At 29.4% G+C, this 27,435-nt stretch overlaps 1 protein-coding gene across 1 annotated transcript in view; it reads right to left on the bottom strand.

Annotated features, from left to right (window-relative positions):
• Positions 1-2,091: 2,091 nt before the first annotated feature.
• Positions 2,092-27,435, bottom strand: part of LOC148307372 (zwei Ig domain protein zig-8-like) — a 69,835-nt gene continuing 44,491 nt past the window's right edge. Inside the window, exons 3-8 of the mRNA XM_088263530.1 lie at positions 20,591-20,781; positions 15,316-15,392; positions 11,801-11,937; positions 8,882-9,068; positions 4,357-4,490; positions 2,092-2,691 (exon numbers count right to left, since the gene is read on the bottom strand). Of these exons, the coding sequence (XP_088119656.1) occupies positions 2,552-2,691; positions 4,357-4,490; positions 8,882-9,068; positions 11,801-11,937; positions 15,316-15,392; positions 20,591-20,781 (866 nt within the window). The 3' untranslated portion in view covers positions 2,092-2,551. The remainder of the gene's footprint in view (positions 2,692-4,356; positions 4,491-8,881; positions 9,069-11,800; positions 11,938-15,315; positions 15,393-20,590; positions 20,782-27,435) is intronic.

The following is a 27,435-nucleotide window of genomic DNA, read 5'->3' as shown; positions in this document are numbered from 1 at the left end:
CCAGCCCCGGAAACAAATGAATAGAGCGATTTTATTATTCTTAATTTTTATATGATACAATAATAATATGTTAAAGTATAACAAAAATCTTTATTTTCTTTATTGTTTCGGCATTAACTTTGTGGTAAGACATGTTACAATGATTAAAGAAAACACTTCGTTTTTTACCACTTGAGTTTTATTATAGACTACATATTTCAGAAGTTAAACTTCCATCATTCAGGTCTGTATAATAACATATATATGTCTATATATATGTTATTATACAGACATATATATATATATATATATATATATATATATATATATACATATATATATATATATATATATATATATTTATTTATATATATATATATATATATATATATATATTTTTATATATATATATATATATAAATATATTTATATATATATATATATATATATATATATATATATATATATATATATATATATATATATATATATATATATATATATATATATATATATATATATATATATATATATATATATATATATATATATATATATATATATATATATATATATATATATATATATATATATATATATATATATATATATATATATATATATATATATATATGTGTCTGTATAGTTATTATACAGACCTGAATGATGGAAGTTTAACTTCTGAAACATGTAGTCTATAATAAAACTCAAGTGGTAAAAAACGAAGTGTTTTCTTTAATCATTATAACAAAAATCTGTTTGTTATTACCACATTTTGAAATAATAAATTCCTTAATAAATTAAAATATTTTATTTTTAATTTTATTATCGGACACAGGAGAAAGTAAAAGTAAATACTGATGCATGCGTGTTGGTGGAAAATATATTTTTATATATGATATTTACAATTAAGTGTTTTTCTTCTAACGCTATGTAATACTTACTTATGTAATTGTAACACTATAAAATATTTGTGTATTTTAATTTTTTTTTAAAATTGTTATTGTTATTGTATATTGTATAAGTACACGATTTAAACTTTACCACCTTAAAAAAAACTTATTCTTATTGCACACACAGACACGATTTAAGTTAACTGAATTTATTATAAAATTTATCCTTATTCACAGATCATGTTAAAATTTGAGGCAATCCTAGAAGAGGCCGGTTAAAGCGTTTACTGTATTTGAGAGTTTGACCTTAATTTTATTGAAAATATGACGATTTTGACTGAGTAGAACACAAGAGGTGACGAGTAGTCCATAAGCGTTTTTTATTTTTTTATTTTAATATTTTATATTTTCGTCACAAGTTATAATTCAAAAACAAATTTGAATACGCACAATAAAACGTCTAAATTTTTATAGTTTTAATTTTAAATTCACAAGTCACATTGTTCAAAACTACTAATTATAAACTTCAAGTAATGCATAAATAACACAAATTTCAAGTAATGCCATTTTTATACATGCTCTTTTTTAATAAGTTTAATTTTTGTTTTAAAAAGGTCAATAACTAATGAAATACATTTTAAAAAATGAGAAAGATTTTAACATATATTTTTTTTCATTAATGTCTTTTTTTCAATATTTTTTTAATTTTTCTTACACTGGTGTCTTAAGTGTAGGACTGACCACCTTGTTCTTATGTAATTGATGATCACGTTGACGTCGCAAATTTCAAGGAGTGCTCTATGCACCATCGGGATAACATATCAAAAACAAAAATATTCAAAAGTGATTTAAAAACAATCCTTAACGAGATCATTAATTAGTTGAGATTTAATTTGATGTGATAACTTGAGGATTTACTTCATAGAACGGGGGCGGTACCATTACCCAGTGAGCGCTGGAGAGGTCTTCTAGATGCTCAAGGAGATAGAAGGGAGGGTTGGTAGTGGGCAGTTTATTTTTAATTCTCTCCCTTTATATGTGTGGACATTATGGCAATTTATTTTCTCTCTTCAATACTACAATGTATTTTTTGTTTTATCAAGAATTACATGAAATTACACTTATTTTGAATATAAAGAGTAAACTCATTCGCATTTCAGAATAGGCTATAAAACTTAAAAAAATTTAGCCTACGTAGAAACATGATAAACGGTGCTGTACATATAAGCCGTAGATAGAGTTAAGACCCACTTTAGGTTATTAACACAAAAAATCTCCTTTCGAAGATAAATTTTGGCAGAAATGTTCTGGACCAAAAAAAATTTGGAACCTGTGATTTAATTATATTTTTGCCATTAAAATATTTTGACTCTGACAAAAAATACAAATTATTTTATCTAAGTAAAATTCTGTTTATTATCCCAATATTAAACAATTATAATTTATTTGAACAAAAATAAATTTGCTAGAAAATGAAAAATTATTTAATAATTTCTCGTTTCGGTTCAGACATTTTGTTTACATTAGCGTTTGATTGTTTTTTAAACTTAGAACGGTTTTCTTATACACCTAGAATCTAGAATGGAAAGTAGAAAAGTTTTCTCCAAGTTAAGTTAAGGGGTGAAAGTTAGGTTTGAATTCTGACCATTAGTTGGTACAGAGACATAAAGAAAGCTCTATCATCTACCGGCTGTAAAAGTTACAAGCGTTTCAGACGCGAGACGAAGGAGAGTGAGGAAGATGATCGATACTAGCGTGGAACTGCTCGGGTAATAGATTCCACTTGCTGCACCATACTGCATGGCATCCGCGTATTCTCCTGAAATATTAAAATAGTTATTTCACCTCGAACGATGAACAAATGTCAAATAAAGATGGAAAATTCTAGATGCATTTAAAAGATATAATAAAATTGTTTTTGAAAAGTTATAGAAGAAACGAAGAAAATGAATTATAATTTGTATTTCAAAGGCATTGTTAACTTGTTGGGTAATATTTCCAAAATAAATCACGATTTTTTGCATTGAATTGTATATTTATGTACGTATATTTATGTATACGTAACGCGTTTCGTCTTCTTAGGACATTATCACATACTATTATTTGAGTGTTTGATAATGTCCTAAGAAGACGAAAAGCGTCACGTATACATAAGTATACATAAATACATGTAGAATCCAATTTAAAAAACCATGTTTTATTTTGGATATATTACCCAACAATTCAATATGGAATTCTACCAACTGTCTGCAGTTACAATAAATATTGTTAACTTTTTGGTATGATAATATAATACTCCTTATCATTCATCGTCCACACAAAGTGAACGATAAATGAATAATAATCATGGTATTATGATTATGAATGAATAAGAAGATAATAAAAATTAATTATCATTAGAGAATAATAATTTATCAGAATTCGTTAACCATTTTATAGTTGATGATCGAACATTAAATAATAAAAAGTAAAAATTATTTAAAAAAATATTAATACCAAAACTAATGAACTGCAATATTATAAAAAATAGAATACCATATAAATACAGATAATTTTAAACCCATAATTCACAAATGAATAACTAAAGTCCCAAGAACAAAACTCGTCAAAGTCCCAAGGACAAAACTCTAAAAATTTATACTAAGCTTCACACACGATGTTTGAAAATGATGCGAATGCATCGAAAAACATGTTACAATAGATTTTAAGAAAAAGTGGTATTTACCACGTAAAACTTAAATTAAAAGTGAACATTTGGTGTCGTAAAATTAAATTGATGTAAGCCAAAATGAAAAATAAATATATTAAAATGATTGCTTGAAAGCAGTTGCACTAGCTTTTACATCGCTCCCTCCTTTCAACAACGTCATATTTAAAATCGTCAATTTTCAGTTGTGCATGTTCTCGAAATGCTCAGAAAATGTACTATATCCCAGCAAAAGCGGCATATTTAAAACTTAATATTTAACCGCTACAGGGCAGAAAGTGTTTTCTTTTTCTTTTTGAAGAAAATGTATTGTTTTATTATTTTTTTAAATATGTTAAATATTTTTCAAATGGAGAAAAAACATTCAGGTTTTACCTCAAAAGATAGGTTGCACACATAAAGTTCAAAAAGTGGCTTGATATTTATTTTTAACGCATTTTATTATATTTTCAAACTTTAAAAACGATCTCCTGAAAAATCTAATTTTTTGATATTATAGGACGTTGTTGAAAGGAGTGAGTGATATATGATTTCGTTTATTGATTTGACACTCACTTTAAAGTATTATCTATGCATTTTTAATTTGAATTTCACTTGGTAAATACCGCTTTTTCTACACATTTATTGTGACATGTGTTTCGATGCAGGTTCTTACGGAATATTATTTTTATCATATCAACTAAAATAGCACCTACTTCAATTTTTTCTTCTGGTCTCCAATGAGATGTTTTTTTTCCGGTATTATACTTAAAACCACTGATAATAAAATAAACTGACCTGCAAGAACATGCACGACAACAGTCGCTCGCACGTCGCTGAGCACGCAATGATAGTTGCCCGCGTCAGCACGACGCGCTCCGGCGACGTGCAACTCGGAAATTAACCCAGAGTCAGTGGCTTCGGTTTTGACGCTGAAATAAAAAACATTATGAAATTAATATAAATCTTCTTCTTACCCTTATCCTCACTCAATGGTGCATAGGGCACTGCATCATATAAATGCAGCATTATCTTGATCATTAATTAACACATGAAGAAAAGGTGATCAGCTCTCCGCTTCAGTTACTATTCCAGGGTAATATTAATTAAATATTTGAGTGACAAAATCACTTACATTTATTTGACCCCCGCTGAGAATTGATCCCAGGACTTCCAAAACGGTAGCCAAGCATGCTGACTATTACACTACGGAGGCAGACAGAATAATATATATTTTTTTAATAAGTAAAACGCACACGCGTAAAATATTCACGTTGTCTTGACGAGTTTGACGATTTTTTGTAAATCTCATAATATAAAGTGGGATGGTTCTATCAGCGAAAATATTGTATTGTGTATTTTAAAGTTTGAAGAATTAAACGTTTTAAGTTTAAAGTTATTAAGTTATTTCAGTTTATATAATACTTAGTCCAGTACGATAGTACTCCACTAAGTATTGTATAAACTGATTTACTAAGTAAGCACAACTAAAACAATATTTAAAGTAAGTTAAAATAAAGTAAACTATAAACTATATTGAAGGTCAGGGATTCTAACATTTGGAAGATATTGGCCCCTTGTGGCATTCTTCTTCTTCTTCTGACCTTTATCCGTACTCAGTGGTGCACAGGGCACTGAATTGCATCAAATCAGTCGTTAATTACATGAAAGTAAACTTAAAAAATGTTTGCATGAGTTGCTGTTATGTTCAATAAAGGACTCTGCCAATGTGATAAAAATTGTATTAAAAAAACAGCTGTCATAGGTGTTTGTACCTATGATTTAAAGAGTATTAAGGTTTTGGAGTATAAAACGAAATTAATATTATTACATTTTATACATTCATATTGATTTATATTAAAAAACTACCTAAAAAATTATGTTTTTAAAACTTTGTTGTAAAATTTACTTTATTTTATTTATTTTCTTTTTTAATTTATTTTAAATTCTTTTGCATTTCACAATATAATAAAAATACAAGTACAAAAAAACAATATATATATATATACAAAAAGATCCCACAAAGGCATGACCTGAGTGTGGGTATACTTTATATTTAGGTCATAGTAAAGGGCACTGGCAAGAATACAATATATATTAAAAGAAGTAAAATAAAATTTAAATTATATTAAATTAGATTATAGATTTGATCTGTACTCCACTGGATACATAAAATATTGCCAGGATCAGATTACTCAGACAAAATATTTCTGTCATTTTTAATTATGTGTCCCATTTATCTAGCTTCGCAAAAATAGTTTCAATTCAGGTTATTTAAAGTTAGCGAGCTTCGTAGATCAACTCGAATTATTGCTTTAGATAGGTGATATATTTCAAATGAAAACGTTGAAAGAACATAAAGCTTATTTAAGGAGGACATCGAGTGAAGCGAACCGTGAAGCACTAAAGATTCAGATTATGGCCTGAACTTTATGACATATTGATTCTACGGCATTGTAAATTTTAGTTATGACAAAGAAAATGGAAAACCATTAATTTAATCTAAAAAGCAAGTGATAATAATAATAAATAGTTTATCTGACAATACGTTTCGTCGTGCTGATAGTAGAAAAGGCCTGCAGGTGTTGGTGATAAAAGTGTATGATGTATGCAAGGAATGTGATTTGTTAATGAATATTGACAAATCCAACATAGAAAAACCATGGACTTCAAATAATTATTTTTGATGATAATAAGAATGAAAATGGTATTTTCAGGCGTTTCTCATGTGTGATTATAATCCAGGATTCGGACCTCACAAACTAATATAAGAGTTTCTGCTTAGTAAAAACTTCTTAACATCTCACCAATAGATGTCTCTAGTGAAGTTCTAGTGATTCAAGAACAAGGTTTCTTAATTGGTTCATATATATATATATATAGAACTTCCAAGAATTTAAGTAGTGTGGTTGTCAAAAATGGGTAGAATTGGTGAATGTTACACGTGTGTAAAGCGATCACTTAAATCAGCCTATGACGGTCGTCAGCCCCGCAAATGCCCAGACTTCCATATTCTTCGTCATCTTTGATGAGATGTTAAAAATAATATGAAAATAATTCCTGTAATTGGAGATATCCAGATTTTGTGAACAAGTATTTGGACACACTCAAAAGAAAAATAAAAACAGTTTATCAGGCGATGTTGTTCTTCTTGCCGATAGTAGAGAAGATCTAAAGGCGTTGGTAGGAAAGTGATTCACTTATGAATGCTGACAAATCCAATAAAAATAATCTATATCTATATATATCTATATAATCTATATAATAACCTTATCTAAAATTGAAATAAAAATAAATATAAATGATAATAATTATGATAAATAATTTATCTGACGATGCTGTTCTTATTGCCGACAGCAGATAAGACATGTTGGTGACAAAAGTATATGTTTGCAAGGAAAGTGATTCGCTAATAAATGATGACAAATCCAATGTAACAACCATTAAAAAGTTTATCTTACGATGCTGTTCTTCTTGCTGATAGTAGAAAAAACCTGCAAGTGTTGGTGATAAAAGTGTATGATGTATGCAAGAAAAGTGATTTGCCAATGATTGATGACAAATCCAATATAAAATAATCGACAAATATTCTATTTTTTAAATTCTCAATATTATTAATATTTAAAGCATTTACTTTGTGGTTAGTCATTTTTACTTATTTTTTTTACAAAAATGTTAGTAATATAAATATACATATACCACTCAACGAGATTTTTATGTCTACCGGTTTTGAGACGTACCCGTCTCTTCGATTTGCATGCTGTGATTCTGATTGTCCTGACGAAGAGACGGGTACGTCTTAAAACCGGTAGATATAAAAATCTCGGTGAGTGGTTATTTTTATGATTATAATAGGGGGTTGAATTAATTCTCGCCGTTTTTTGTAGTATTTTGAATTGAAAATATATTTTTTTTAAAGTAAGAATTTATTCAAAGTATTGCCCTTCTTTCTCGACTACTTTGGCCCATCTTTCAGGAAGAAGTCGTATTCCCCTATAAAAGAAAACCTTGTCTTTTGAAGCAATCCAATTTTCAACCCATAACTCGACTTCTCGATAACTTTTGAAAATTTCTCCCGATAATCCATGCTGCATGGACCGAAACAGATGATAATCGGATGGTGCGACGTCAGGAGAGTAGGGCGGTTGTGACAGAACCTCCCAGCCGAAGGAGTTTATCTGTTCTTTTGCCACTTTGGCAACATGCGGGCGCGCGTTTTCGTGCAGAATGAGAATCGACTCGTGCCTGGCTGCGTATTCTGGACGTTTTTCTTCAATTGCTGTTTTCAGTTTGATCATTTGCTGCTTGTAAACCTCTGCTGTGACTCTTTGGCCTGCTTTGAGAAGCTCGAAAAAAATTACTCCCTGCTGATCCCACCAAATGCAAAGCATCGTTTTTGAGCCGTGAATGTTGCGTTTTGCAATGCTGGCTTCAGCAGGAAGTGGCTGACCTGGCTGGCAGATGACTTTGCGGCGTTTGGGGTTGTCGAAGAAGATTCACTTCTCGTCGCTGGTGATGACGCGATGCAAAAAACCTTTTCTGTGATGCCGTTGCAAGAGTGAATCACACATGCAAAGTCGCCTTAAGTATCTCTTTTCTTCAGAGCATACGGGACCCAGTTTCCCTGCCGATGAACAAGGCTCATAGCCTTAATTTTGAGGCGGTTTGAGGCGGTTGAAAGTGCCACGTGGGTTTTCGAGGCAGCGGGGGACAGGAAAACAAAAAAACGAAAGGAATCTATTTAAATTACAGAGAAATATTAAATTTTTATAAACGGCAAGAACTAATTTAACCCCCTATTATATATGAGAGTTGCATTTACTTTTAACCTTGCTTATTATAAGGTTTAATGGTCATTTAGTGGATTTTTGTTTCTTCTAACTAAAAAAAACTTTTTTATATTTTAATCTGTGTTGAGTTGGAATCAATTAAAATCACTTATTTTGTGTAGTTTTAAGTGTGTAAATGGTGCTATGGTGGTGAAGGGTGGTATTGTTTGCATGCTGTAATAGTGATTGTTCTTACGAAGAGACGGGTACGTCTCGAAACCGGTAGACATAAAAATCTCGGTGAGTGGTTATAAACTAATATTATTAACATTTTTGTAAAAAAATAAATAAGTAAACATGACTAACCACAAAAAATGGTTTAAATATTAATAATATTGAGAAGAATATGATAACCTAAACCAGCCTATGACGGACGTCAGCCCCGTAAATGCCCAGACTTCCATATTATTCTTCATCTGTTATATTATCTCTGCCCACCCCTGTAAGGAAACTACGTGATAGCTAGTTAGTTAGTTAGTTGGTTAGTTAAATACCTGATGCCTCCCCTCGTGACGTCATGGTTGAGGGCCTGTTCACCGAATAGCCACAGCATGCCGCCCGCGCCGCCCTTGCGGTGGGCGGGGGCCGAGCCCACGCAGGTGAGCTCTATGGTGCTGCCGAGCCGGTAGAACCGTTCGGCCACGGACAGGCCTGACGAGTCCACTATGGTCACCAGGGGGACTGGAACAACATGGTACTTACAGTAAGACTGATCACTTTTATGATATGATTACCAAGATCTATAGTATGTATTATAAACGAGTCCACTATGGTCACCAGGGGGACTGGAACAACATGGTACTTACAGTAAGACCAATCACTTTTGCGGTATGATGGATAATTTTAAGTGGTGTTTTTCGTCTTATAACCAAAATCTTGCGCAGTAAAATATTAATGTCATCTATAAAATAAAACGAAAACTTCGTTTTTTAATCACTTTTTTATTGATCCTTGTCATTAAACTTATTGTTTCGGCATTCACTTTGTGTTAAGAAATGATGAAATTAAAATTAAAACATTTGTTTTTTACTACTTGAGTTACGTTTATTTTTATCTTATCAAATAAAAAAAACTGTGTGGTAATAAATCATGTGGTAAAAACAAGTGTTTTAATTTTAATTTGATACTTGTCATCATCAGGGTTAAAAATGTACTAAACCTAAAACATTAAAATATTCATAATTAGACGAGGAATGGGTAATTAAGTTTGAATATTTCTATGTTTTAGATTTATTACATGTCTGACCCTGATAATGGCAAGGTTCTTATCGAAACCGGTTGAAGAAATGTGCCAGTAAAAATGGTTTAAATCAAAGTTCTAGTTTTATTCTGTAAAGTTTATAAAATGTACTAAAAAGTATCTGCGAAAAATATTTAAGAAATTATGTAATATCATTGTTCAAAATTCTGCAGCTCGTAAATTTTGTAGTAGAAAAGCGTTTGAATGGAAATAAAGAATGGAGAACAACAAAAGAGGATGCAATGAATAACGTTTAAATACAAGCGTAGTGAGAGAAATCTCTTGCATTAAATGGGTATTACCGGAACCCCTAGCATAAGACAGATCGTTATTAATTCGAGAGATAAACGTCTTCGCTTTACTTGCAAAAGTGATTCTCGTAATAAATCAGAGTAAAAACAAACAATTTCCTTCACGCAGTTGAGATCAACTGCTTTAAACTGCCACAGTTGGAGACTGCAGTTTTTATATAAAAAAAATCTAATATAAATTGAAGCTAACTTGACAGCATGTTAACTGCAGCTGTCGATCACGACTGGGTACATGTCAGAGTGCACAAAATGTCATTGCAATTAATTACTTTATCCCCAAATTGTTGATAATTCTTCTTTCTTATTCTGATAATCTTCTTCTACAACTTTAATGAGAGCCTTTTTGCTTATAATTAAAAACTTAACTTTGTTTTAAATCACTCCAAATATTTTATTATAACCTAATTAAAATATCTACCGGTTTCGAAGCTAACTAAGATTAATCATTGTTAATATAATTTATTTTGAAAGGTGTTTGCATGACTTTTTTAATTTTCTAAATTATTTTGAACGATTTATAGGAAATAGTTAGAAATTAGTAAGTGAGATTTTACTTCTATATTATAAATAGACTGCCAGGGGTTGATTAAAGAAGAAAATGAATTTATCGATTTGGAAATAAATTTAGGATAAAACGCGATTTGTTATATGTACATTATAATACGAGTATGGGATATTCATACGTAAAGACGTTTATTAGTCAAAAACGAGAATTAGACGCTTGAAGATCGAATGGTTGAAATTATATCATACTAGGTGCCCGGGAATCGACCAAGTCTAAGTGAATTGTTTTCGAGGAAAACGTATTTTGAAAGTTGAAATACGAAATAAATGACTTTAAAAAGGCGGTGACAGATGAAAAATGTCGGGTATTAGGAGAGATACGTAGAGTTAACTGTAAGAGAGAGAGGGGTTTTCTGAGGTATAATAAATCTACGTTTCTTATGAGTTTTTGAAGTAACATTGGGAGCATCCGGTTAATATTTCACCACTTATTTTGATTGTCTTCGGACTCGCTCAATTAAAGCTTTTGAATTGAATTGTGATTATTTATTGCGCGAAGAAAGAACAGCGATTTAAAGTGGAAAGTCTCATTATTGGACGGCAAAGGAAGCCAAAGAGATATATATATATATATATATATATATATATATATATATATATATATATATATATATATATATATATATATATATATATATATATAAATATATATATATATATATATATATATATATATATATATATATATATATATTATATATATATATATATATATATATATAAATATATATATATATATATATATATATATATATATATATATATATATATATATATATATATATATATATATATATATATATATATATATATATATATATATATATATTTATATATATATATATATATATATATATATATATATATATATATATGTATATATATATATATATATATAGTATTATATATATATATATATATATATATATATATATATATATATATATATATATATATATATATATATATATATATATATATATATATATATATATATATATATATATATATATATATATATATATATATATATATATATATATATATATATATATAGTATCCATCTGAGTATCCCAGGGTTTACGACCTGGCATTTGGCTGGTTTTAGTGATCACTTTACACACTTGTGTAACATTTACCATTCTGCCAATTAAAAAAATGATAGATTTTTGATGATGGATGTGGAAGTTTTTTTTTTTTAAAATGTAATTGATCAAATTAAAACCATTTAATAAAATAACAGAGTTATTAATTTTACATAAAAAATACTTATCACTTTTGTTAAAACTGACACTTACCTAATACTACGAGATAAGTGCATCTTGCTAAAGGGGGGTGAGAAGATACTTGACACTCGTATAAACCAGCATCCTTCGCTTGGACTGATTTTATGAGGAGAGTCCAATCATTGGGGTCCACATATAACAGGGAATATCTGAAAGAAAAATATTAAAAAAAAATATTTTGAAAGTTTTTTATTGTTGTGGCATTCACATTGTAGTAGGACTATGATTCAATTATCAATAAAATACTTGTTTTTTACCACTTGAGTACTTTATTATTATAACTAGTTTCTAAAGCTACAGATACTTCCATCTACGGATTTAAATATAAACTCTAAAACTAAACGTTTATATTAAAATCAGTAAATGGAATCATCTGTAGTTTTGTCGGGTTGTGGTCCCGTGGTTAGTGTCACGGACTCTTGAGCCAGTTTCTGGGTTCGAAACTACTCTACCACAATTTGGCTCACAGAAATAGTATGTAATTATAGTATTGTAAATAATGAAAAAAACACAAATATTTCTCTTTTTATTAAAAATTAGTTTCCGAAATTAGTCATATATTTTTGTCATAGTCTTTAATAGTAATATATTTTTTGATACGGAGAATATTGTAAAAAGTCTCTAAAGAATATTTTGAAATATAAATAAAGACGCTAAAACCGAAGTGACAACGCTCCCCTCTTCCGCCTATGCACTTTACCCAGTAATCTTATTTGTAGATTTAATAACATTTTAAAGCCCCGATTCTTTAAAGTTACTTTCAGTGGTGTAGTCGGGTAAATGATCGACTTCAAAACTGGTGTCGCGGGCTTGATTCCTTCAATAGCAATATAAATTCAAGAAACGATTGTTAAAAAACTGATATTTTTTGAACGAACGAAAGCCTACGGTAGGGATTAATAAACTTTTTGTGTGAAGTGCCAAGTATAAAGAAAACAGAACTTTTAAATGTTGATAGAGCCACAACAAACCAAACCGCTGAGAAACACAATGTAATGAAAAGTTTTAATTTTTTTAATAATGAATGATAAGGAGAGTGTAATATTATTATACCACAAAGTAAACAAACGTTAGATACATTACTTTATGTGAACCACTTTAAAAATATATATATTTCAACAGCGACTCACTAGTAGTAACTTATTATCTCAAATATTAGACACGATTGTAAATTATCTTCAAGCAGTTGCACTGTCTAATATTATATTTACATGAAAGATAATAATCTTTGTTGTAAACATATAGAATCTTAGAATGAAGAGCTCAAAATGCTCATAGAAAGAGCCAACCTTGGTCTAGCGAGAATAGGGGATGAATAAATAATTGTTTCAACATTTCTATTAATTGTGATTGGAATTTTTTTAATCTAAGGTTAGCACTAAAGGACTGCGTTTACATTGATGAAATACCGAGCAAAATAATTAAGATTATCTGTGTAACATGCATGTTAACAAAAAAAATCGTTTTTATTTTAAGTTGTGCTTGGTAAATACAACTACATTTTAAAATTTATAATGACACATGTTTCGATGCATCCTGCATCACTTTCAAACACCGAATGGTGTTTAAATGATAATGATGATGATCGGAATGTATCGAAACACATGTCACAATGGATTTTAATAAAAAGTGGTATTTACCAAGTAAAACAGTAATTTAAAAATGAATAAATGAATCAATTAATGAAATTTTTATATTATTTTTTGACATCTCATCAAAGATGAAGAAGAATATGGAAGTCTGGGCATTTACGGGGCTGACGACCGTCATCGGCTGGTTCAAGTGATCACTTTACACACGTGTAACATTCACCAATTCTACCCATTATTGACAACCACACTACTCAAATTATTGGAAGTTCTTTATACATGAACCAATTTAGAAACCTTGCTTTAAACTTCATTCTGTTTCTAAATTGGTTCATGTATAAAGAACTTCCAAGAATTTGAGTAGTGTGGTTGTCAATAATGGGTAGAATTGGTGAATGTTACACGTGTGTAAAGTGATCACTTAAACCAGCCGATGACGGTCGTCAGCCCCGTAAATGCCCAGACTTCCATATTCTTCTTCATCTTTGATGAGATGTCAAAAAATAATATAAAAATAACTCCTGTAATTGGAGATAATCCAGATTTTGTGAACAAGTATTTGGACACACTCAAAATGTTGTAATGAAATTTTTCGTTACAAGGTAATTTCTGGGTTTATTTAAGAGTAGTTCAGATAGTCGAATCTTTCAGCGAGCAGTTTATTACTTATTTTCCAATGATATTCACAAATCACATGTAACGATTTTTTTACGGAAATTGTATTTTTTTCCTCGTTCTTAGATGAGAGTAAAAATAAAATTTTACGGATGATTGATAGTCAAAGTAAAAAAGAAAAGTGCCGAAGTCACGAAGTACTTGATAAATTAATATGAATTTTTCACTCAACTTTTGAGGCTGAGTATTTAAAAATTTATCAGAATTTCATGATTGATTTCGGCGTCACCGGCCGAAGGACCAAGATGATAAACTTTTTCATGGTTTCAATTTTCTTCTTTAAATATTTTTTTGTGTGTCATACAATGCACAGGTTTTCACGAGAAATGCTCAATAATTATGTGTGAAGGGTTACAGCATTTTGAGTGAATCCAAATACTTATTCTCAAATTATACAATTAATTATGTTGTTCCATCAGATCAGTCCAAATAGCCTTTTTAGGGTTATTTTTTGATAAATCGATCTAATTCGTTGGATTTTTAATTACTTTATTTACAACCTGAATTATGAAAATTCAATTGATATTACTTATATATATTACTTAAAGATATTACTTTTAGTCCGCCTCCGTAGTGTAATGGTCAGCACGCTCGGCTGCCGTTCTGGAGGTCCCGGGTTCGATTCCCAGGGGGTTAAATAAATATAAGTGATTTTTTCACTCAAATATTTATTAAATATTACCCTGGACTGGTACCTGAAGTGGAGGGCTGATCACCTTTCCTTCATGTGTTTACGATCAAGATGACACTGCGTTTATATGATGCAGTGCCCTATGCACCATTGGGATGCGGATAAGGGTTTGAATTACTTATATATGATCCAATTTCAAAACATTCACCAATTCTACCCATTGATGACAACCACACTACTCAAATTCTTGGAAGTTCTAAATATATATATATATGAACCAATTTCGAAACGTCCTTGAATCATAAGAAATTCACTAGAGATATCTATTGGTGATATAAAAGAAGATTTTTTATTGAGCAGAAACTCTTTCATTTGTATGTGAGGTCCGAATCCTGGATTATAATCACATACATGAGAAACACTAGAAAACATCCTATTCATTTTATTATTTATGCTTATAATTTGATCAGTTAATTTATTTACAACATTTTGAGTGTGTCTCAATACTTGATCACACATATTATAATCCAGGATTCGGACCTCATGGTACCTTAATTAAAGAGTTTTTGCTCAAAAAAACTTCTTTCATCTCACCAATAGATGTATCTAGTAATATTTAATTTTATAATTACCTGTCTTCGCTGCTGTACGTCAGATGGCCAAAAGTCAAAAGCTCAAAGCTCTGACCATGCCTCTTAACCCAAGAGACCTGAAACAAAACATGATTGTTTATCAAAAAGAAATGTATTTTGTCAGAAAATTGTTAAAATAAATTCGCCAAAGTTGAGAATTCCTTCTAACTAATTTTAATGTATTTTGAAATTTTATTTCATCCGCCTCCGTAGCGTAGTGGTAAATGCGTTTACTACTGGAGGTCCAGGGTTAATTCCCAGGGAGGTTTTGAGTGGTGTGGTTGCTTATCATGGGTAGAATGGTAAGTGTTGCACGTGTGTTAAGTGATCACTTAATAGCCTGTGACAGGTTGTAACAGGGTTTGACCGTGGTGTAGTTGGGTAGACGCTCGACAGTGAAACTGGCGTCAAGGGTTCAATTCCCGCCAAGTACAAAATAAATTCAAGAAAGGTTTATTTGCAATTTGTCTGGGTGTTTGTGATGTGTTTCTCACATTTACCATCTCTATCCTTACTATTTTACCTACAAACAAACCTCTGAAAATAGAATTGAAATCTTTGAGTGTTATTTTTTTTAATCCTGTAAATACCCAGACTTCTATATTCTTCTTCACCTATGATGAGATGTCAACATGTTAAAATAACTCCTCAGCAAAGAAACCCAGATGTATGAACAAGTATTTGGACACACTCAAAATTTTATTCTGAAGTTGCTTTTCTTCGAAACCTGTTGACATTAGAATTAAAGCAATTAAAAATGTTTTTTTTTTCTCATTTGAAAGAATGAGGCATAAAATAATCGCAATTCCGGGATGTCCTCTACCCATTTTAAACCCTTTTTAGGAGATTAAGAATATCTGAGATTCCACAAACAGGAGGCGTGAATGTAATGGTAAAACTGATTTACAGGTCGAAACCCTATTAAAAAAGGAAATAGACAATGTTTTACATAAACAGACTTTTTACCAAGTTATTAGTTATGATAAACTGGATACATAACTAATAGCTTGGTAAAAAATTTGCTTGATTTCGTATAAACAATTCACTACACACACGTACAAAAACTGAAGAATACGCAAAATATGTAAAATTCACAGGCAACATAAAAAGGCATAAACCCAAGTGCTTTAATAAAACCGATGAATTTATATTCAGGTAGAAAAATCTTCACAAATCTGAGATCAACGAAATATATTACCAAAACACATGAGAAGAAAGTGATAAGCCGCTTCCGACATAAACAGGACGTTCCTATTTTGTATGACTTTTTTTAAAAAACTTAAGGCTTTCTGATAATATGTTTGCAACATTTAACGTGTGTCCAAATGTTTTTTGTGTCAAGATTCGGACCTCACAAACAAATGAAAGTAAAAAAATTCTTTCATCTCACTATAGATGTCTCTAGTGAAATTCTAGTGAATTCAAGCACTATGTCTCGAATTTGAACAATATATATATATATATATATATATATATATATATATATATATATATATATATATATATATATATATATATATATATATATTTATATATATATATATATATATATATATAAATATATATATATATATATATATATATATATATATATATATATATATATATATATATATATATATATTTATATAAATATATATATATATATATATATATATATATATATATATATATATATATATATATATATATATATATATATATATATATATATATATATTTATATAAATATATATATATATATATATATATATATATATATATATATATATATATATATATATATATATATATATATATATATAAATATATATATATATATATATATATATATATATATATATATATATATATATATATATATATATATATATATATATATATATATATATTTATATAAATATATATATATATATATATATATATATATATATATATATATATATATATATATATATATATATATATATATATATATAGAAGTTCCGAAAATTTGAATAGTGTGGTTTTCAATCATGGATAGAATTGGTGAATGTTACACGTGTGTTAAGTGACCACTTAAACCAGCCTATGACGGTCGTAAGCCCCGTTAATGCCCAGACTTTCAAATTATGTTTCATCTTTGTTGAGATATCAAAAAATAATATAAAAAAATAACTCATATAATTGGAGATAATCCCGATTTGTGAATATACTAATATACCAAATACTTGAACACACTCAAAATGTTGTAAATTATATTCTATCTGTATCTCTATTGAGATGTTATAAAAAGATAATAAATAAATAATTTCTGGCTTCTTGATAACATGTTTGCATTAATTTCAATTTATTCAATAATCAATCAATTAGATTATACATTAAAACATAAATAAAAAAGCAAGCAAGAAAATGTTCTTGTTATATACGTAGAAGAATCCCAAAGGAAGGAGGAGATTTAGGAACATCCTGTGAACGATACATTTTTTAGGTATCTCGTATCCTTGAGAACAACATTCAAATTTATTCATTTTGTTCTTCTACCTTATTGTATCAAATCTCCAGCTTACACACATAAAGTACGAAGAGAATACAAACATATGGACGTACGGTGTATTTATTACGTTCGACATAACCTTAAAACCTGGCAGATAAAGAAGGAAATGAGGATTCACAACATAACCCTACATTATGTGTTTGCATTATTTTTTGTACACACATGCTTTATTACTTTTTTGTCGATCTCTTTGATATACGAGATATCTATATGAATAAAAACCTAAAAGTGAAAAGTAATCTGGCAGACGACAACTGATCCTGCTACCAAGCATGGATGAGTCAAAATGCGATCCCTCAGATGAATGTGATGCTAAACGATGTATGACAGACGTTTGAACGGTGAAATAAATAAATAATGTAAGACCAATATAAGCATTATCGATTAAACTAAGAAAGTTATATTGAGATGGTGTGGACATGTAGAACGAATGAGTGAAGAAAAAATAGTTTAAAAATAAATTTACGAGGCGATTGTAGTTGGAAATAGAAACAGAGTTAGACCGTGGAAAACATGGCATCTTCAAGTATTTCAAATACCTGAAAGTGGTGAGGCCAGGAGTTGGAATAATCGGTAGAAACGTATGAGAAGATGCATAAATATGGAAGAGGCGATGATTGTATTTTAGACATATAATACATAAAGAGTGGTAACTGAGGGTTAGGTCAGTAATAAAAGTTTAATAGTGCTATGGTGCTACGTGTAGTATTGTTTGCATGCTGTTGTATTGTTTGTCCTGACGAAGAGACGGGTACCTTACGAAACCGGTAGACAAAAATCTCGGTGAGTGGTTATACTCGTATACTAATATTAAAAACATTTTTGTTAAAAATATTAATGTAAAATGACTAGCCACAATGTAAATGCTTTAAATATGATTGATATTTAGGACAGTAAAATTTAGTACCCTTGAGTTACTGAATGTTGAGTTAAGTTATGTATGTATATATATATATATATATAAATATATATATATATATATATATATATATATATATATATATATATATATATATATAAATATACATATATATATATATATATATATATATATATATATATATATATATATATATATATATATATATATATATATATATATATATATATATATATATATATATATACATATATATATATATATATATATAACGCTAGTGGTCAGCACGCTCGGCTACCGTTCTGGAGGTCCCGGGTTCGATTCCCAAGGGGGGTAAAATAAGTGATTCAGTTCACTTAAATATTTATTCAATATTACCATGGACTGGTACCTGAAGCGGAAGGCTGATCACCTTTCCTTCATGTGTAAACGATCAAGATAACACTGCGTTAATATGACACAGTGCCCTATGCACCATTGGGGTGCTGATAAGGGTTTTATTATCATTAAATATATAATCAAGGTAAATAATAAATGCAACTCCCGACTACAAGAAAAGTGACGACGTATACTTTATAATAAAAAAAAGTTATGTGCTATTTTTCTAGTAGAAATTGTTATTCCATTCCATTATATTCCTACATCCACCATATAGTATATGGTTTAGTTCAGTAAATGTGCTTTTGCGTAGCTAATGGCCGCACAAATTGAATTATGTTGTCACGTTATTTGTACCGCACAGAACACAAAAACAAAAGTACTAATACCTTTTTGTGGAAATGTCTTGTCTTCTCGAAATTAACAGCTCAACGGTATTATTAAATAACGTAAATATTTTTTGCAACTTATCCTTCTAAGTAACACGTATTGTTCGTATGTTCTCTTCCATTGTCATTATATTATGATTGTAATACATTTTCAAATACAATATATAAAGTATCTCCTAAAATGAAGTACATTTATTTGGGAGATATCTTTTTCTTGTTTTTTTTTCGAGTGAAAGAAGAGAGAGAATGAATAAATAATTTGTACATATGTGAGTAAATAAAATGGATTGTTTTTACTCCATACAAAAAACAGTTATTTTTTATGTTTACAATATTTTTAAAAAGTTTTTTATGAACATTTCATGGTGGAGCTTCATTTTATATAATAAAACGACAAAGACACTAGTCTGATAATGTCGGTTAGGACGATAGCCGGTCACAGGTCAAATAAAATTTATGTGAAAAATCTATAAATTTGTTATCATTGTGTTAAACTTATCTCACAATTTATTTGGGAAATAAGTAAGATTACATAAGTTTGATGTCGAAATTTAAGTGATTTAAAATATCTAAAATATTTTTGTCAATATTGTGTGAAATACAGAAAACCCTAAAAAATAATTAAAGTCATTATACAACATATTTGTTGTTTGACGTTTTACTGGAAAAACGATACAAACGTCCAAGTGTCTTTGAATTCTATCTACGGTTTATGTCACACTGTCTATCATGCCCTTATTAAAGTTCATTTTTAAAGAGTTTTAGTTTTATAGCCAATTCTTAGATGTGAGAAAATTTACTTTTTACGTTCAAAGTTACTTTTCTTTAATATGTTCTTGAAATTAAAGTTATTGTGAAAAATTATATACAAAAACAATTGCCATATTCAAATATTATTTTAACATGGTATGGCAAGTTATGGCATTTTCAAACGAATGTCATTCGTTTAAAAATACCATAACTAGGCGAAACAATTGTCCCGAAATTGATTTTTTTATATGTTTTTAAACAATAAAATACAACTTAGTAGACACAAAAAATCAAAGTTTCAATTAACATTTAATTGAATTCAAATAAGAATATCAACCATACCGTTTTGTCCCCCAAGTCTTCGACTCCACAGTGCAGTCTGACGTCATCTCCTGCCTGGGCTGTAACGTTTGGGGGGCTCAGGCTGTCCGTAAAGCGAGGGGGCGCCCCTTCCCATAAAAGTCCCGGGCCCCACAGATCCTCTGTGGGCTCGTGGGACTGTCGAGGGAGGGTCTGCGGTGAAGGGTTAACCACTGAAAAAAATACAAAATTTTAGAGACAATATTTTCAGTGTACCCGAATCTTGGGTTAAATCACATATTTTGGATTTGTCTCCACTTATTTATTGATATATTCATATTGATGATAAAGACATTTCATGAAGGTCTCTGCCAATTGAAAAAACTTACTAAACACAGCCATAGATTTTATAGTTAAAAAAACATGTCATTTTCCTAATTTTTTTCCCTTCAATATATTGTCTTGAAATTTTTTTTAAATCTCTAAATAAAGCCATTAGTCCGCCTCCGTAGTGTAATGGTCAGCACGCTCGGCTACCGTTCTGGAGGTCCCGGGTTCGATTCCCAGGGGGGGTCAAATAAATATAAGTGATTTTTTCACTGCAATATTTATTCAATATGACCCTGGACTGGTACTTGAAGCGGAGGGCTGATCACCTTTCCTTCATATGTAAACGATCAAGATAACACTGCGTTTATATGAAGCAGTGCCCTACGCACCATTGAGGTGCTGATTAGGGTTTTTTTTAAATAAAGCCAATCCGTATTGCGAAGTTTCTCCAAAACATAGACTCATGTCTAGTATGAAAACAAACGTAGAATTAGTTATATAAAAAAAAATCAAAATAAAATCTTACAGAAATGGTACTAAGATGACAGCTGTTATGGTCAAATAAACAATTTTTTCAAATGAATAAAATAATTAGTGAAATAATAAGCTGCATGAAAATTTTAAATATTGTTTTAAGGCGTTTCTCAGTACGTTAAATATTTCGGTAAGAATCTTGCATACATTTGAATAAAAGGATCTCTGCTAAATAAAACCTTTCTTAAATCAAACATACATAGATACTTCTGCGAACTCACACATGAAATAACGTAAAATTTTATGATACATGAATGAGTTCTGAAAATTTAAGTAGTGTGGTTATCAATCATAGATAGAATGGTGAATGTTACACGTGTAAAAAGTGATCACTTAACCGGCCTGACAGGTCATAAGCCTTATAAATACCCAGACTTCCATATACTTCTTAATTTTTTTCGAGATCTCAGTAAAAAAAAGTTGATAAAAAAATCGAGGATTTTTTCTGAATTTAATACGTAAAAATCTACATTTAAGGAACCATAATAACATCTAAGAACTCCTTATCATATTCATATTCTTCTTCACCTTTATTGAGATGTCAAAATTTAAAAGATTTCTCTGTTATTCATAATAAATACTGCGAAGGTGTTTTTGAAATTTTCACCCTATTCGATTGTACCATGAATTTTCGATGCTGTATGATAAAGAATTGTCCGCAATATCCGCTAAGCTCTCTGGAGAATCAAACAAATTAAAAATGTCGCCAGGCTACTGGAGTTATCTCGTTTATTATGATCCAACTTTGATTTTATTTCCGATATCTAATCGAAAACCAATATCTGTTTTCAAACATGATATATGATATAAATATTTTCCTTTACATGGTTCTATTTAAATTTCTTCAAGCATATACCTACTAATATATTTTATTTAAAAAAATTTAAAATGAATAAATTATGAAAATTGAATGGGATGATCGGTCGAATCGAATCCTTTTTCTTATAATTTGTCAGTTTTTAGATAAAAACGTCTAAATTAAATAATCTATTTTAGTCTGGAATTGCCCGGTCATGATTGTCTTGCTATAGCATCGTATCGATCTCCTGTACCGGTCGAGCTGTGGAAGCGTGTGTATCGGCTTAAATGGAAACGTGAAATATTTTCTAAACCATTTGTCATCAATTTATGTATTTAAAAAAATTAAAGCTTGAAGCATATTTTTTTTTAACCTTTAATAACACTTGTGGTGCATTGGATGCAGTGTTATCATGATCGTTAAGTACATAAAGCTAAGGTGGATAGGCCCTGTGCTTCAGGTACCAGTGAAGGGTAGTATTAAATAAATGTATATTATTAATTGTTTCGGCATTCTCTTTGTGGTAAGACATGATGAAATTGTAAAAAAAATACTAGTCTTTTACCACTTGAGTTTATTTTATTACAACGACTAGTTTCAGAAGCTATGCTTCCATGTTCAGGTCTAAATATTCATAGTTTTAATAAATTTAATTCAAGTGGTAAAAAACAAGTATTTTTCTTTTACAATTTAAATATACATTATCATGAAAAATAAGGTGTATTTTTTTCTCCAAGCCAAATCTCCAAAACGGTATCTTAACGCAATGACTACTTTAAGGGGGACGAATATCTACTAAATTTTTTTTTCTATTTTTGTTAATTTGAGTATTCTAATTTCTATCATAACAACTTTCATTTATACCACAAAATTTTATTTCTTATTCGCATTGATGCGAATCATTTTCAGAAATTTTAGGTAATTATTATAACAAATTATTTATTTCAATCCGACTGTACAATTTCATTGTTAATGTGCTTTTGTTATATTTTATGGAGTATCACGTGTCTTTCACGGGAAAGTCAGATCCGCTTTGAATTGATTGTACCGGGAGGCCGAAATCGCCTCCATTGTGGGAAAAATAAAGGCAACGTCTGCCGGAAAATTTAATGGAAAATATTTTGCCCGAAGTGAAAATCAGTCGCCGTCAGAATTATTTTCAGCGCCTGAAATTAATGGTTTAACAAAGTGATTTTTTTTAAAAGGAAATTTCTTGATTTTAAGTTGTATTAAGTGATTAAGTGATTTTAAGTGTATATGTTAAATATTTCAATGTTTTTTTTATCTCTTATATATTTATTAATACAACTGTCGTCAAGAAAAGGCGATTCAGTTGGCTTGGCCATGTACTCCGCATGCCTCCTGAGAGCCTTAATCAAGCTTGCCTCTTTTACAAGGCATCAGGTTCGCGCCGCCCAGGACGACCACTGCTGACAATTCGGCGGCAGTTCTCGTCAGAACTTCGGGACGCGGATCTGACTTGAGAGGATTCAAGGGAGCTGGCAGCCGACAGAAAAGCCTGGAGACAGTTTGTGGACTCCATATGCTCCACCTAGGGAGCGGATATGGTTTATTATGATTTTTTTTTATATATTTATTGAAAATTATTTGTAATTATATTTAATTATGTTTACCCGCCTCCGTAGTGTAATGGTCAGCCCACTTGAGTACCGTACTGTGGGTCCCGGTTTCGATTCCCAGGGGGGGAAAGTGAAAATAAAAATTAGTGATTTTACACTCTAAGATTTATTTAATATTACCCTGGAGTGGTACCTGAAGCGGAGGGCTGATCACCTTTCCTTCATGTATTAACGATCAATAGTACACTGCATTTTATATGATTTAGTACCCTATGCACTATTGGGTGTAGATGAGGGTTTAAAGATGAAGTTGTATTTAGTAAAAACAACAATCATTTTAATTTTGTAATGAATTTAAAAAAAATATTAATAAAAAAATATCATAAAATATGTGGTACTTGCATATAAAAAAAAAAGTATCATGATTTGTAATATATACTTAGATAAACCACTTATTTATTTAAACGTAGTTCAAGTGTTAACTTGCTTATTTAATCAATGTATGGGTATTATATGATATTTTGTTAGATTTTAATATTCCTATTTTTCTTCGTCATCATAACATTCACCATACCCCCCCATTCAGATATAAAATATTTCCTTTTAATAAATTTTTGGTATAAAAGATTGAAATAATTTTTGATTGAAGTACAATAGAAAATATAGAAGTCTGGGCATTTACTTGGCTTACGACCGTCATAGGCTGGTTTAAGCGATCACTTAACAAACGTAAAACATTCACCAATCCTACCTATGATTAACAATGACATTTAAATTTTTCCTCTAAATTGAGATGCCAAAAAATATATATAAAAAATAACTCCTATAATTGGAGATAATCCAGATTCGTTAACTAAAGTTAAGTATTTGGACACACTCAAAATGTTATGTAGTACAACAGATTGAAATAACTAGTTAGATTATTCTTCAATTCTTAAATTCTTAAATTCTTTTTACATGTATCATCAAGTACGTAGGATGTTATGTTCGCATTAATTTGACGAGAGACTGTACGTAGTTTTCGGTGCTGAAAAATGTGGGGTGTCCTGAAATGATTGGGCGGCTATCAAAATTTACGACTGGCTTTATATTACATTATTAAGCCACCTTTTCTGCCTTTCAAGCACGCCCCTAACAGACTTACACCATTATAATTCTGCCAACAATTTTACATAAATAAAATCTTTTTAGCGTGTTCAAAAGACGGCAAAGTAACCTAAGTATTATATAAAAAAAAGTATTGTCGCAGCGACAGTTTTCAAAACTTTTTTCAGTAACTGAAAAATACTGGTTATGAAAATTACAGGGATATATTTCAGCTTTGAAAATGTAAAGTTTTAAGATAGTGTAAGGCTGCTCATATTTTGGCTAACCTAAGAAAAACTACTCGTATATTTACGTTAATTCTACGGTATATTGACATGCAAGGAATTTAGTTTGAAAATGCTTTAAATGCTACGAAAAATCGCGGTGTATTAATAAATTATTCAATTTATTTTAATATATTACCGAGTCACAGTCTAGTGGTAGCGTGACAGACATTGCATAAATTATCTAAAATTGGTTTTGTGATTTGATTATTGAAGCTTTTTAGATAAAACATTCAAATGAAAATCGTTAATTTTGACCTTTGCTTCATACTAATACAACGTAATCATTCATATAAATAATGGAATCAAAGTTATTTTGGTTTTCTGAAAAAATGATGAAAAATAATTTCATTTGCTTAAAAAATCGTAAACATAATTAACATCTTATTTTTTTGCACAGAACCACCAAGCCATCTTACGTGCCTGGTCAGTGGAGTTTTTTTTACATAGGTTTTTATAATATTTTTTATTCTATTCTATTTTATTGAAGTACAATATTTAATTCTTAATATTTGAAATTTTGTTGTAATTGTATTACTGAAGATAAACTTTTTTGAAAATTCAAATATTTGTCACCATTCAATGATTGAAAAATTGCGGTTTTCTTAAAAATGGTTTTTATATTTGGGACTTAAAATTTTGTAAATAATTATTTTGTTGTGATTTTTTTTTCTTCAAAATGTCTTTAATTATTGTTCTCTGGATTATTTTCACTGAGTAAAGTATGTTATTGTCTATATTTTCATGAAGGTTTATACTTATAATAAACCTACTAATAAATTTTAATTAAAGATAGTTCGTACAGACGAAGTAACATGGAGTTAATCTTATAAATTAAAACATTAATATAATTTCCAAAATTTCAGGATTGTGGCTGTGAATCTTGGATAGAATGGTATATGTTACAAAGTACAAAGGCACCATAGGAAGTTGTAGAAATATAATAGCTACTTAAATAAATCCGAAGTCGCTAATGACTGAATTTGTAGCATTTAATCTAACCAATAAAGGAGTAGAATGTAATTACCTTTTCATGTTTCATGAAGATTAAACGACAGTATTTATTCAAACAGTTTTGTTTCTTAAATGTAGTATAATTATATGTTATTTCAAATCATAAATTTTCAAGGCAAAAATTAAATCACAATTTACAAATAATACTTCGCACGCGAATCAGTAATTTTAATAGTATTTACTTTTATAGTCATATTAATATTACCTTAGCTAAAAATTCTTCAAATGGTTTTACGTTTCTGATTTCATTGTTATTTTCATCAAATGTGAGTTAATTTAGACGAAAATTATACTTTGATGAAATTCAAGAGGAAAAAAATACAATTTTTAGTGAATCACTTCCTATTCAATAATTGTGTAATGAAATGATAATCTCCCACTAAAACACCGCAAATACCTACTAGAAAAGAATATATAAGAACAAAAATATTTTACTCTAAAAAAATATTCAATTTATTCATTTAGCCGAAGGTTTACATTATTTTATTATGAAATGATTGATAATAGTGTCTCACAATTTTCAGTTTGGTACAATTATCACAATAGCCTTCGTCCGCGATTAATTTAATTTAATATGCATAGATAATATTATAAAATCCAAATGTAATTCATGTTCTCACTCAAATTCTCATTTCTTCTTTAATTAAGATAAATTCATTGTATATTTTCATTTTTAAATTTTTGTATTGAAACGGGAATATGACTTGTCATCGGCTGGTTAAGTGAAAAGCAGTGTAAATATCCAAACATCCAAAAAAAAATCCTAAACAGAGAAACCTAGATTTGTGAACAAGGATTTTGACAAGCAATTTTTTTTCTGAATTTTATATTATAGTTATCACAAATCCTTCATATCAGTATTACCATTGACGCACCAATCAATGACAGTGTAAATAATGAATAAATGAAAAAAATGCAAATTTTGTGTTGCTATATATCTTTCGAGATGTCTCGCATATAAATTCTGTTTAATTCTTTATTTTTTTGGGAAGTTTCACTTTTTTCAAGAGTACGGTGCTGCAAGCGTATTTTGTCTTTCTTTGATTTTTCTTCTTAATAAATACAAATTATATCCATACTTCTATTAAAAATGATATGATTTGATGCTATACTTAAGCCACTGAGAAGCTTAAAATTTCTTTGAAAAAAAACTTTTCGTCCGTCGAGATTTCTTGGAAATTAATTAGACGGCGTCAATTGGATTCAATGGAAAACTTCATATTCTCCATTTTAAAATATATCACTCGCAAAATACTTGCA

This window comes from Brachycentrus maculatus, unplaced genomic scaffold, assembly GCF_059751285.1.
Source record: "Brachycentrus maculatus isolate JH-2025_06_01 unplaced genomic scaffold, ASM5975128v1 h1tg000200l, whole genome shotgun sequence".
NCBI lineage: Eukaryota > Metazoa > Arthropoda > Insecta > Trichoptera > Brachycentridae > Brachycentrus > Brachycentrus maculatus.
The sequence above is the reverse complement of the archived record's forward strand: the minus strand, read 5'-3'. Positions and strand labels throughout refer to the sequence as shown.